The 14,200-nt window shown below is 35.1% G+C and overlaps 1 protein-coding gene across 8 annotated transcripts in view; it reads left to right on the top strand.

The window, feature by feature from the left end:
- LRP1B (LDL receptor related protein 1B) overlaps nt 1-14,200 on the top strand; it is a 675,294-nt gene that overhangs the window by 578,251 nt on the left and 82,843 nt on the right. For all 8 annotated transcript variants that reach the window (XR_010432039.1, XM_064661626.1, XM_064661625.1 and 5 more), the window contains 5 exons: nt 7,249-7,437; nt 8,230-8,378; nt 11,365-11,458; nt 12,744-12,860; nt 13,030-13,149. Coding sequence is in view for 7 of the 8 variants with exons in the window: in XM_064661626.1 (XP_064517696.1) it covers nt 7,249-7,437; nt 8,230-8,378; nt 11,365-11,458; nt 12,744-12,860; nt 13,030-13,149 (669 nt within the window). In the remaining variant the exon portion in view is untranslated. The remainder of the gene's footprint in view (nt 1-7,248; nt 7,438-8,229; nt 8,379-11,364; nt 11,459-12,743; nt 12,861-13,029; nt 13,150-14,200) is intronic.

Raw genomic sequence — 14,200 nt, 5'->3', positions numbered from 1 at the left:
CAACCTTTGAGGAATCTATGGAAATTAGTCATTGTAGCCACATGTGACAGCACAAACTGATAATTGCTACACCTCCACTATTGCTTCCTAGATTCAGTTTTCATAATTGTTCCAATAAAATTCTCCAATCCATACGTATTCCTACATCTGATTATTTTATTTTATTTTGTTCCTTCTCTTTTAAAGGATAATATTCAGGAAAAAATACTCAGATTCACCCATATTAAGGGCAGTTCACATAGTTACATTACTCTAAGGTTCCACAGTCTCCAGTTTCTGCAGCCCAGTTTATGAAGATTGCAACCAGCTTGGTTTCTGTATGTTCCACTGTTCTTGTGCCAATATGCCCAAATTGGATTAGATGATAAACTTCTGAAAACAGGTTTTCTACATGCTCATTAGAAACCTAGCAGAGGTTACTTTAAATTTCCATATGATTTTCCCCATGTGCCATCACAAATTTTAAAGGATGGGCATTAGTTTCCGTGCAGTTGTTCCTGTCAGAGGGGAACAGAGAACATAAACCACAGATTTCCTGTTTTCTCTCTGTTCATAACAACACAATCAAAAATGAAGGAGGTTGCAGTGTTGAACAGCTCCTATGGTTACAGATAAATGAGATAAACCAAAGGGGCTTAGCAGTTTACATATCATAGTTGGATGATGGCAGGAGAGGGAAAGATAAAGGAAGGAAGAGCTTGGATGTGAGTGAGGATGAATATTGAAACCAGCAGCAAGACACAAGTCTAAAGTGAGGGGCTGGGAGGCACGTAAATGTTCTCTATAAATCTGAAAAATAATTAAAGAACCTTTGAATCTCATTAGCACACTGAGTTGTTTTACTCGTATTGTGACTTGTATATGTTTGAGAATAATTTAATCACTGCTCTGTACTGCCATTGAGTTACTGGAATATAAAGAACTGCTCACAGTGAATGTAAAAAGGTAATAAAATGTGTTAAAGTGGGACAATAAAATATTTCAGTCCTAGCTTTGATCAACTGGTTTTATATGCAGATTTTGGAAAATTTATGCATCTCTTCTCATGGTGTCACTATGTGTAGTAGTCAAGTTTAATACCTCAGATATATTAGTGCCTTAAGATGTTTAGATTTAAGCCTAAATTTCCTGTTTCTTTTGTGATGGTTTTGGGACTTATAAGAATTTTTGTGTGAGTTTATTATACTGAAATATTCTGTTTTCACTGCTCCAGTTACATTTTTGACTGGCAAAATGTCCTACCATTTAATCCTAGGACTTGTATCTAACATAGTTTACTCAATATGGATGTGTGATACATAAATATTAAATTAGCAGAAATAAATGTAAATTGAAATTTAAAGAAATAAATGCACATCTTGTTATTAAAGATTGAGTAATACCATCCTAAAAGTGTATTTTTAATTTATTTTTTAATGTGAAACATAGCTTTAATTACTGGACTTCATCTATATATTCTATGAATATTTTTATCCTGCTCATTGAGTTTGACAGGTTTGTGCTTTTTTTTTTAAAAAGCATCAATTTCATAAAAGTAATAGTGATTATAAAATGCTTCATCTTCAAAAATTAGTGTTTTAATGTAACATACTTAAATTTAATTACATTCGTCAAAATTATGTACTTTGTCACAAGCTTAATAGAGATAATCTTATTGTCATTATTCATTATTAATTTTATGGACTAAGCACTTCAAATTCTTTATCAAAAGGAACAAGCATCAGGAGAAAGTACTAAAAGGAAATAAGAAAGTATTGACTGTGTCTCAGAGAGGTTACAAGTTGAATATAAAATGAGACAAAAAGTTAACAGGGGAGTACACAGGCAAAGAGGACTGCAAGGATCAGTAATTGCAGCAGAGAAGTTCCAAGTTCATTTGGTTTTGTAGATTTAATTGCTATTTTCTGATTAAGTGTTGTTCTTCCTTCATGCATTTCATCTTAATGCTTCCTAAGACTTTACCACTGGTTCCATTTAGATCAAGATGTCAGTAGGCTTTTTAATCTCTATTTTGTTGGCATTCAGAAAATCAAGTTTCAGAGAGTGGAATTCAAAACAATATAACCTGGTTTTTCAGGTTTAATCAGTTTGAATTTTCTGCCTTTGGGTGCCAGAATTCTTAAAGAGAAACTTCTCTAATGCCATGGGAAGGTAGAAGCTCACTTAAAATGTTACTTAACAACAATTAATTGCCTTTAGCAATTGCTTACCAGCCCTGGAACTCTAGCTGGATGAATGCAATTTTGGGAGGATCAAACCAGGAATCTTTCACCCTTTCTATTCTTGTGGATTTGGCAAGAGGGCACAGCAAGGTTGCAGTCCCTTGTTTTGTTGGAAGGGAAAGGGGCACATCTCTTTCTAGTTTGGAAATGATCAGCCATCTTCAGCTTGGGCAGGAGCTGACCACCAAAGAAAATCTAACCTTGATGGACTTGACAGAGCACAGATATCTTTTTTAGTTTTTCTTTTTTTTTTTTTTTTTTTTTGTTTAGAAGAAGTCAACCTTTGTCCTTTCTAAGGACATTTTTCTTGGTACATTGATTTTACCACCTGACAACGAGACCCTTTTTCTCTTATTATCCGTTCTCTTATTATTGCTTTTACTTTTGGAAATACTTGTGTTTCAGAAAGAGCTGAGGAAAGCTGGGCTTCACTTCTGTATGGCTTTCTTCAGTAAGCATATTTTGTTGCTAAGAAATCACAGATGGAATGATTTTCACTCCTGAAGTCAAAGTAACATTTTTTTATGTTAAGTGAAGATTATGCTTATGCTCAGAAAATATAAGGGAAACAGAGTTCACACAAGAGAAAAGTAAACATTTGTATCACAAATATGACTTACAGCCTATGAATTTATATTCTTGGATCAAAATTCATACAAAATGCAGGAGAGAGAGACAAACATATATTTTAAGTCTGTCATGTTTCTCATGTGTCTACACAATCACGTTGCCTCTTGGGGCTGCTTTTCTCTTAAGTTCATGCAGCACTTTATCTTCCTTTATTATGTTATCTATTGTCATTTTTATTTCTCTTCAAGTATCTAATAATTTTTATTTCCCACTGCTTCTGATCTGTTCAAGCCTTGTCTTTTTTTTCTCTTTTATTTCCTGCCTGCATTCCTCCCTCTTATTTTCTACAGCTTTCTGAAAGGCCTGTGCATTCTTTCTCCTTTCTGCCTCCTCTTTCTTATCCCATTTTTCACCTTCTTATTTGGTCAAGCACTGTTTGGGATTAGCATTCAGTGTAAGAGAATCCATGATTTATGGATAAAATGAAACACCATTAGAGAATTAGAAGGCCTGTTAGAAAAGAAGGGATTGCAAGGGACTTGCTCATGTCTGGTAGGAGGAGGCTGTGGTGGGGAAGGGAATCACAAAAGTAAACTTCAGGTGCAATTTTTTTGTCATAAATTACATAGGATGCTGATCTTGCATTCCATGTTTTTTGTCCCTCATAATTGTTGACTAAGTTGCTGAATATTGTGATTGTTTGTGTTTTTTTTAAAAAACAAATAAGTAATACAGGGTCTTGAAAATCTAAGTATCAGTTTCAGTTAATAAGATTACATTGGTGGCACAAAATATAGCATTTTTTTTCTGCACACAGGATACAGAATGTGTGTTGCAGTGTATGAAAACTGGTATCTGTGTTCTGAGATGCACTATTTTGTATCACTTTCATAGAGGCCCATAGAGTGACATTGTCATGAGAACACTAAAAGAAAAAAATAAACTATTGAATCCTTAGGTAATTCTAGAAATTAATTAATACTAAGTGAGTGCCATTCTCATGGTTTTGGTTATAATATTTCAATTCTTCATGAATTTGCTGGTGTGGAGATCTGACCCTTATGTTGGTGTAATGTAATTTTTGTCTTTAACAGAATATATTGCTTTCTTACTAGTGGATTTTCAAGCAGACACCTTGATTAAATGTTTTCAAATAGGTGATGCAGGGGAAGCAGAGGTACTTAGCAGTTATGGCTAACCTGTCTTTACTTTAAATTTGCACAAAGCAGTCTGTTTTCACAGTGCTTGCCAAAGAAAGAGGAGGAATTAGTCTTGCTTTCCTGTTTAAAACTGTGATTCACACCATAAAGTGTGCTGTAGGGTTAGCAATTGGTACTGCAACATATAACCAATGTATGTCATTTATGAAGAGGTAGATCACTAATGCAGTTGAGGCTCTCTTGAAGTTAAAGGAACGACTGAAGGAAGAAATTGGGTGTTTTTCCTGCTACATACATTTATGAAAAATCAGTAGCTGTCGCTGCCTGAAATTTTGGAAAGCTTGAGACACTCACATTCTCAAAGGCAAAGAATAAACAGCATGAGAGACTATTTTACTGTTCCATCAGAAAATAAGATATAAAATTACCTCTGTTTTGTGTTCTTTTTTTTTTGGTCATTCAGAGTTGACGGGAACTTTGATTCTGTAACCTATTACATGTCGATGGTTCTTATGTTCCCTCAGTTATAATGTATGAAAAGTAAAAGAAAAATCATATTCAACTATGACAGAACTATTCCTTAAACAGTGAAGTAAATCAGAATTGGCTGCCATTGAATGGCTGTTTTCAGAAATTCCTCTCAATCTTTACAGGTGTATCTACTGGAAGAAAATTCATCGAGTTTTATGGTCAGCTTAGAGGAAATTTTTTAAGTTTTCATAATATGTAGTTATTATTAATTCTTATTTTATAAAAATTTATTTTTATGATCATCTTTGATTTTTTATAAGAAATATTTATGTCCAGTTATACTGGATTATTTTCTGTGTGTTTTACTTCAAGTAGATTTTATTTGCATTTATTTATTTGTACTATGTTTTTAACCTAGTCTATTCATTGCTTTCTTAATTGATTTTTTTTTAAATAACTTTCTCTAAGTTTCATAGTCACAAGAGGATATAAAGAGCTTTTACAGCTTTAAATGGTGCAAGCTTCTGAAAGAATTTTGATCAAGTTTGTGCTGATCATGACCTAATGAAAAGTTAATGCAGAAGCCCATTAAACTTTCAAAGTTACTCAGAACTAAGAAATAATGGCAGGACAAACTCCAACGTGAATCTGTGTTTAAACCATTGACAGTTTCAGCTTTTTGCCTCTATCTGGTAATAATGGGAAATGCAGTTTTTAGAAACAAATATACTCTGTTATACTTCTTTCAAAATACTTGAAAAGCATAGAGTATAATATTTCTTCCATTGTTTCTGATATGGTAGTTTTGTTTTTAAGATAACTAAAAGATTTGAGCTTTTAAACCTGGTTTTTACAGAATTGAATTTTCTAAAAAATGAAAGAAAAACGTAATTGATTCGATGAACAATCGTTTGAAATGCAGTACTCTAACTGCAGTGTTTAATATTTTATGCCACACACTTAGCTTCTCTATTAGCAAGGTGTGATGAGGCAATTCAGGCAGTACATGTTACTCTCCTGAATCTTCTCTAGTTCATGAATATAAAGTTTCATCTGGATTCTGATGAATGCATATCCATTGAAGCCAGGATAAACTGCATAGCAACCCACAAACATACAGAACATACAGAAACAAAAGTAAGCATTTACTTATATCATCTATGCTCAGGACATGGTGGTTACTTGTGAGTCCTGGATGGCCAAAGCAAAGATGTATTTTTCATTGACAGGGAATAATAAAGACGATGAAATCCAAATAATCTTTCTAGGTAAATCCTGTTTGTGTGCATTAAGGCTTTTACATGCACTTTTATTCTGATTTTAATCTTAACTTTGATCAGAATAAGAGAAAACAGGCAAAGAAAAAAAGCACATTTGTTACACTTAGAGAAACTGTAGCGGTGCCTTCGACATCTTTAATTTGATGTCAAAAGTAGAAGCAAGGCTCATAATTTATCAAAACAAATGTTTTTCCAGAACTCAAGCAAAAAATAAAATAATTAGTTCAAGGTTTCACTCAGAGTAGCAGTTTCTCTTTCTGCTGTTCTTTCCTGCCTCCCTATCAATCTGATTTGTATTTCTCATTGAAAACTTTCACAATGGAATTCTACAAATTATAAGAGCTTTTTTGGAGGGTACTGTAATGTGTAAGGAACTATGGCAAAGTTAGCTATGTATTGAGTGCCAAAAATAATTTCATTGCTCTTTGATTTCTCAGAAATGTTATGAAGCTCTTTCAAAGAATATCATATTGTAATTTCAGTATGATAACTGTGGTACATGGAGACAATCAAGAAGGGAAGATAATTTCAGGTCTAAGAGGCAAGGTCTGCTTGACCAGAAGGCAACATGCCCTGCACTGGAGTTCACTACTGGGAGAACTATTGGATATAAAATTGAATTTGCTTAGTTGTCATTCCATATCTTCAGTATCAGTCATTAGATCTCAGTGAGCTATTAATTTGAGATTGGCCAACTCTATTTAATCACTTTCCAGGTAAAAAGATGAATAAAACAAGGTAAAGGTGTAAAGAATATGCTGCTTAAAATGACAGTCAGCTGCTCTTTGCCTTTTCATTTCTATCAATAATTAGAGTGACTGAGCAACAAGAGATTACAGTTTAAAAATTAATTATTGTGGTCAGGTATTCTTCTGTGACATTTATGATTACAGCCATGTATGTTAAAAGAAAAAAAAAAAGTGGAGCTCAGTTACTGTTTACCAAGAATAAGTAGTTCAAGTTTAAAGAGTTTACAGTAGGATAAAGGATGCTCCAAAGCTTTTTCTACCTTTTGTCCTTCCATAATTTTTAAGCCCTCTTACTACTATGTTTATTTTAGTGGAAAACTTATTTTTCCTGTCAATCTTGTCAGTATATTTTGATGAAATAAAACACTATTAATTGTCTTAAGGAGTGTTAGACACAGAGCATCAGGAAAAGTATATGTTACGTTTTGGATGTTTCCTAATAACTTTTACTCCACTAAAAGTGCAAATTGATATTGGTTTATGCAAAGATTATGTTGTGTATTACTTTAAAGTTTAACATGTCTTTAGTTTAAGATCTGGAGGTGATTTTTGTTACCTGAAATTCTTTCATTTCCTTAACGCTGCTTGGGCCCAGGAATTCTAAGCAAGCAGAGTTTGTGCTCCATCCATCTTTATTGTAACTGGCAATAAAGAACCCTCTGGGCTTGGTGTATTGTCATGACAATTATTCTCAAGACATTATACAGCAGTTGTACCTGTCAGCCCGTGCAGTATGGAATGTTTTAACTGGCAGCCTTCCAAGAGTGAGCATTAATTTTAGCATCTCTTCTTCCAGTCCCTAATCAAGACATTCCAGGGGTGATTGCACTAACACTGTTTGAAGACTACATCTACTGGACAGACGGGAAAACCAAATCGCTCAGCCGTGCCCACAAAACCTCTGGATCAGATAGACTGTCACTGATTAACTCATGGCACACCATAACAGACATCCAGGTGTATCATTCTTACAGGCAACCTGATGGTAATTATTCTGTCTTTACTTTCCTAACAGCGCACTGATGTATTTAACTCAGGAGCCAGGTGCTGAGTAGTGGAAGCTTGTTTACATGCAGTGATTGTTTTATTTCTCTTTTGTTTCAATTTGTGGAAGTTCTCAGATTAGCATTTTTAAAATTAAATCTGTGATTAATGTTGTAAGCATATCTAATATTAAGTACAAGTGATGTATCTTGTTCAGTGGTGAGATAGCAATTTGGGTGCTTAAAAGTTGACCCAGATACTGACTGGAAGTACAGAACTGTTTAGTTGCATTATAGTACAAGTTACCAGATTTCAAGAGGAGAACAGTGTGTGATAAGAACTTTTAACCTTATTCTTTGAAAAGCAAGATTCTTCGTGTTAATAATGCTGAAGAATACTGATATTTAGAAACTTGTTGGACTGAGGGAATGTCAGACAATGTGGGTGGTATGTCTGATCTCCTGATGTCCCTGTATTTGAATTGTAGCTGAATACAATTTGACACTTTCCCAAGATAAGCTAATTTTTTCTCTCATTATTAAAAAAAAAGAATGACGTTCTGTTCTTCCTCTCATTCTTTCAGTACTGAACCTACACCCATAGTAATAATTTTTGCATACAACAGAGAATAGCTTAAAGGCAAAAGGAAAAGTTTCCCTCTATAGCTTTTTGATTTGACACATTCCATTGTAAAGATAGCACATGTAATACATCTTTCTTCCTCTGTAAAGCAGATACCCTGGGGTGCACTGGAATAATGGGCTCTGATATTATTTTCCTATTCTGTCCACAGTGTCTAAACACGTGTGTACACTAAACAATGGTGGTTGCAGTCACTTGTGCCTTCTGGCCCCTGACAAGATGTACACTTGTGCCTGTCCCACCAACTTCTACCTGGCTGCTGATAACAAGACGTGTCTGTCAAACTGCACAGCCAGTCAGGTGCGTGGGGGGCAGGGAGGGCAGGGATTGCTTTTAAATAATCAGTGCTGGTGCCCTTTAAATGTGGAAATATCACTCAAAGCAGCTGAAGGCTGGGTGCACTTAAAGAGTTCTGTCTTCAAGGCTGTTAGTGGAAAACAGATTTGCAAATGCCTTTTTTTTCCAGAGAACGCAGAACTTATTCGCTTTCAAACATCAATGTTTCTGCCAGTCACTAGAACAAATACAGCTGCTAAACCCATAAAAATTGCCTTGAAAAAACATTTGTATGAAATATAAAAATACAAAGTGTGTATAGCAATGATTTGGGAGGATTCATGCATGAGTGAACTTTACATTAATAAAAGATAACAAGCTCAGTCCAGTTAAATGGGTAACATAGCTACGTAGGTGAATTATAGATTTGCATTTAAAACAATCCAGTAGTTAAAATGGAAATGGTGCAATATGTAATTAATTAACAATTGCATCAACTGCATGCAGTGTATTCTCTAGTACTTGAAATAAATATTTATGCCTTTTTTCTTAAAATATAAAGTAGATAAGTAAAACATACTGATTTCTTATAAGAGAATCACTTTGATAAAAGTCTTTGGACTGTTCTACCCAGGCAATTAATTGGTTGACTGTTATAGTACATATGGCCTTTAAAGTATTTTTAGTAATCTGCTTTTCTAGCAGTTCACTTTTGTTAGATGTAAGCTAATGACCTCTTACACCGTTCTATATCATGATGTATGATAATGATTTCCATCATTAAGGAAAAGGTTTTACTTGTATTTTTTAGGAAACAGTGTTCATCTTAATAAATGATGCAAAGTTTAATTCAAGTAATATTGTTATATAAGAAACCTTCCTGCTGTCTTCCTCTGTTGCTTTAAGGTGGTGTGATTTTATGATGTTCATTGTATCTTTTGTGTTTTTATTGGCTTGTTGTTACTTCCTGTTAAGAAATGAGGAGGGAAAAAAAGGTGCAAAACATTTGTAAAATGAGGAATTTCTTACCTATTTTTCCCTTGTATTTAGCTTCTCAAATTTTTTTGGTTAAAAGAAAAGTCACTCTTTTCCTTTTTTATTCTTTATATATTTTCTTTAAATGACACTGGAAGCTTATTCCACAGTGAATTTATACGCTAACATTTGATTTAATGTCTCTATTCCTGTCTAAATAATTCATTGATCATCTGAATTGAAGGATTGCATCACATCTTGGATCCTTCAGGAGCAATATTTTATCACTTGTGGATTCCACAGGATGGAGAGCAGAGTTAGAGAGAAGAAGCAGCTGCAGACAGACAGTTTATATTGTACATTATTTGTCATTTTCTTCCACTTCTGAAATCTTTTTACTGTTTGATAATTCATCAGTCTGATGGCATAAGGTGCAGAGATCAGTGGCAAAAATACACTTTTCTCTCTAAGATTTTCAGATGATGATGTCAAATCAGAGCTGGTCTGATGATGTACCAGCTCTTGACAATATACCCACTGTTAGCTGTTTCTGATGAAAAGGAGTTGGATGGTCACTACACTGGTCTTGCACATGTCCAGACCATCCTGTGATGACTAATCTAACATGAGAAATTGTTTAATACAAACCACATCAGACTCTAGAGCACCAAAATTCCAGTCATTTGAGACCCATATAACTCTGCTCCCTGATTTTTACAGAGTGTCTGGCTCCTCAGTTTGAAAGGGAATGCAAGTATTTTCATATAACAGCATCTAAGAGTTAGTACCTCATAATGTCATTTGAACAGCCTGAAGTCCATTGTGGTGAGCAGAGCAAGGCTGGCACCTTAAAGCAATTAAGCATCAGAAGGACTGTGCTAGAAAGCAAAAAATACTAAGAATGAGAATTGCCTGAGTTTCTGTTTGTCCCCTATGTTTGCTGGCCTTCTACTGAAGCTCCTCTGAGCTGTGTAACCTGTGTTGGGCTGTTTTAAACTATAAACAGCTGCCTTTCAACCCACCCTCTTACAGGGCATGTCCCTCAAGGTGGTTCAGGAATGATGTAGCTCCAGCTATAGGTCCTACTACATAAATGCCCTTGAAACCCTAATTTTTCTTGGCAGAAAAGATTAAACTGACCCAATGCGCTGAATATAATATACCTTTTAAATACAGCTCTACTGAATAATCAATTATTTTTAAAATGTGAAGAAATTAAAAAATAGTGCTGAGGCACAGAAACTGAGATGTCTTGCACTTTTAAATCTGTTGGTTTCCTTCCTTTCGGACATCAGGTAGGAAAACCAATATATCTTAGAATTTTCTGATAATCTGTTTGGGTTTTTCTCCCAAGCATTAGCCACATTTACTCAGAATTTAGGTTTAGCCCTAGAAGTTTCATCAAGTAATTTCTACTCTTAGTTTTGTTTGCATTCCTATTTCAGTCAGAACAAAGGTACAGTGGCACCTCAGTAGAGAGTAAAGGCACTGCCAGAGTCTTACAAAGGATTTTTCTTTTTTTTTTTTTTTCTACAGATATTCTATCCTTTTGAAAGGCTGGAAGGCCTGATATCTGGTTTGCTCATTTAATTCAAACAATATAAGCAATACCATGCACTACACTACACGTTAAGGCCTTTTTTTGTAACTGTGGGTGTTTGGGTTTATCAGGAAAAATGATACTGTCTGCTTCAGCAGTCTACAACAACTGAGAATTGAAGTGCTTGTTTTGAATTAGATCTTAAAAGGCGAAAGCATAAAATGCAGTGAGTGGTTTGTATTAGGGCATTGTAAGACAGTGTGGAAACATCACTGAAACTACAGTTCCTTTTATCAGTGAAAACCTCAGCGCAAAACATCTCCAAAAAAAGGAGTATTTAAAATACAAGTTTTGTAAAGTCAACAACCAGAATTCATTGATGGAACAGTGACTTAAGCAGTGAATCTAATTTTCCTAAGCTACTATTTCTATTTATAAGTGAATAAAGAAGTATTCATATGAAAGCCTTTTCTCCTTCTCTCCTTCCTCTTACAGTTCCGTTGCAAAACTGACAAGTGTATCCCCTTCTGGTGGAAGTGTGACACTGTGGATGACTGTGGGGATGGCTCTGATGAGCCTCCAGAATGCCGTAAGTGTATCCTGAATTTGGAGCCCAGTTGTATCAGTAGGGTCCAAATCAAGTATAATGCATTACAGATGTTAGAAAGAGGATTGCTTTTGAACACTTCTCTTTGCCAGCAGTGTTTTCTGTTCCTTGGTTTCTGTCAAATTTAAAAAGGGGTGCAGGCTCTTCTTTGTCAACCTGTAAAAGGTTATCATTAATTCATATCTATTCAAAGTCTTTCAAGTTCTTTGGAAAATCATGTGTTGTTTTTCATCTTTTAAACCTTTACTTCATCCCAGTTAAAAGCAAGTGACAGAATATTCTGGATAGGAAGGGACTCACAAGAAGCATCAAGTCCAGCTTGAAAGTTAATTGCCCATACAGGGATCAAACCCACAACCTTGGCGATATGTTCTAACCAACTGAGCTACTCTCAGTTATGGTTTTGCTAAAGATTTTTATTTCCTAGCTCTGTTCTGAGGTTGCAGAATTTTTTATATAAGTACAAAATTCTGCCAGGTTTATTTTTGCATGTAATAAAAATGTGGAATTCTAACCTCATTTGCTTGTGTTTCATTGCAATTGTAGAAGTTTAGATGCACATTATTATTATTATTTACTGCAGTTTTCTGAGCAACAACATTTTCCCTTGTTCCCTTAAGCTTATATATAAACGTGCTCTACTATGTATTCTACGATCTTCCAGTTAATTAACAGTTAATTTTGGTTTTTTGTACTGAAATCCCTCACCCCTGTTTTTACAGTTTTATAATTAGTTCTCTTTTCCTGCTACAGAGGCCTCTGAAGCAAACTTCAACATATTAAGGTTCTACATAAGATTCCATTTTAAGCTACACTTTGTGCATATAAAATATTGCTACAGAGGTACATAATTGCTCATTGACTCAAATGACAGTGGCCAGGAGAAGGAACAGTGTTAAGCCTTTCTTGGGAAATAGAATTACAGTTGGGATAGCGAGTTTCTTACACACAGACTTGAAGTCAAGTGTTTAGATCCTAAATTGCAAGTCTCTGTGGAACCTGCAGTAAGCACCGACCTGCAGGGGGTCTCACTCTGTACCATTAATACTGTAACTACAGTTAGGCAAATTTAAAATGTCAGGCTTTGAAATTAGTTTTGCAATAATATGTATACGTTTGAGTTACTAATATATACTCAGATTGAGATTGTATGGGTAAATTTGAAAGTTTATAGGTTCTTTTGATTAGTTCATAGAGGGAGAACAGCACTATTGATACTTTACCCATCCCTCTGATAGTATTCATAAGCAATTTTTTTTTTTCTCAGCTGAATTCAGATGTCAGCCAGGACGTTTTCAGTGTGGAACTGGACTTTGTGCTCTTCCAGCCTTTATCTGTGATGGAGAGAATGACTGTGGGGACAATTCTGATGAACTGAACTGTGGTAGGTAATTATATGCATTGTAGGCTTCAGAAACATGCTAAACTGATTTAAATGCCATGCTTTCCACTCTGTCAAGAAACTGTATTTTTTTTTCATTTACCTTTTAAGTTTTGAACCTTTTAATCTTTAACTTTTAATCTTTTTAACTTGTTATTCTTTTAATTTACAGACACACATGTGTGTCTGTCTGGTCAGTTCAAGTGCACAAAAACTCAGAAGTGCATTCCAATAAACCTGAGATGCAATGGACAGGATGACTGTGGTGATGAAGAAGATGAAAGAGACTGTCGTAAGTAGCTGGTTTTAAACAAGGAACTGGAGCAAAAGATATAAAATACTGTAAATATGCTCTATAGAAAATCATTTTAGACCATTCAAACAAACCTCAGTTTTTTAAAGTCATTGCAAAGAAGAGGGAGGTATAAACAATTTCAGGCATTTAATTGGGGTTTTGACTTAGGCTGAAACATCTGTTTTACTCTTAACCACCTCACAAATGACTCATCCTTTTGAGCCTTTCATCTGCTGTGCCTTGCAGCAATGCATTTCCGTGGAAGAAGATAATTTTCGGCATCTTTTGTTGGAAAAGCTCTATATCCAAAACTCCTTCTACATCCTTTTTCTTTGATTAAGTATTTTTACCTTTTCTATTCCCTATCCCCTGGGAACCTCTTCATTAATTTGCCTACGTAACTGGATTTGCACTTGCTCAGCTTTTAATGCAACTTACTTTTCATAAGTTCATTTTCACTCCATATTTTTTGCATATAGGTAGAGAAAATGCTTTCAGATTTAAAATGGAATCTATTGAATAGCTTGTCTTTGATCATTTGGTAATTAAGATGATGGGGCTGTCTTGAAATATGGCTCCTTCTTTCACTCAGTTCATTACTCAGATCTACTGCTGATCTAAGCTGCTTATTCTGAATTAGCTTTCTCAAGGTTTACATGGGCTGCATTTCTGCAAAGAACATCCCCTTATCCAAGGGACAGGTTGCTAAGGATACAAAGGCTTTGTTGATGGTCACGTTTAATGTCTGTCTTCCAAACAGCTCAGGAGAGGTGTAGCCTCTGACAGATAATATTATATGTTGGTTTGCATTTTAGGTTTCTTCAAAAAAACTGATTAAGTGGTGTCAGGTAAACTCCTGTGAAACGTTGGAGAGATTGCTTTTTATCTTGGAAAGAACTGCACGTGGTATATGGAAGGTTCCCAGAACCTTGAGGTGTAGCTGGCAGAAGTTAAATCAGAGCAGCAGAGTCTGCAGCACAGCAGTGCTCAGGAACTGTGGGATAGTCAGGGCCAGGATCAGCAGTGATGGAGTTGGCAGCATCCTGGG

The sequence above is a fragment of the Pseudopipra pipra genome, chromosome 7 (genome assembly GCF_036250125.1).
Source record: "Pseudopipra pipra isolate bDixPip1 chromosome 7, bDixPip1.hap1, whole genome shotgun sequence".
Lineage (NCBI taxonomy): Eukaryota > Metazoa > Chordata > Aves > Passeriformes > Pipridae > Pseudopipra > Pseudopipra pipra.
The sequence above is the reverse complement of the archived record's forward strand: the minus strand, read 5'-3'. Positions and strand labels throughout refer to the sequence as shown.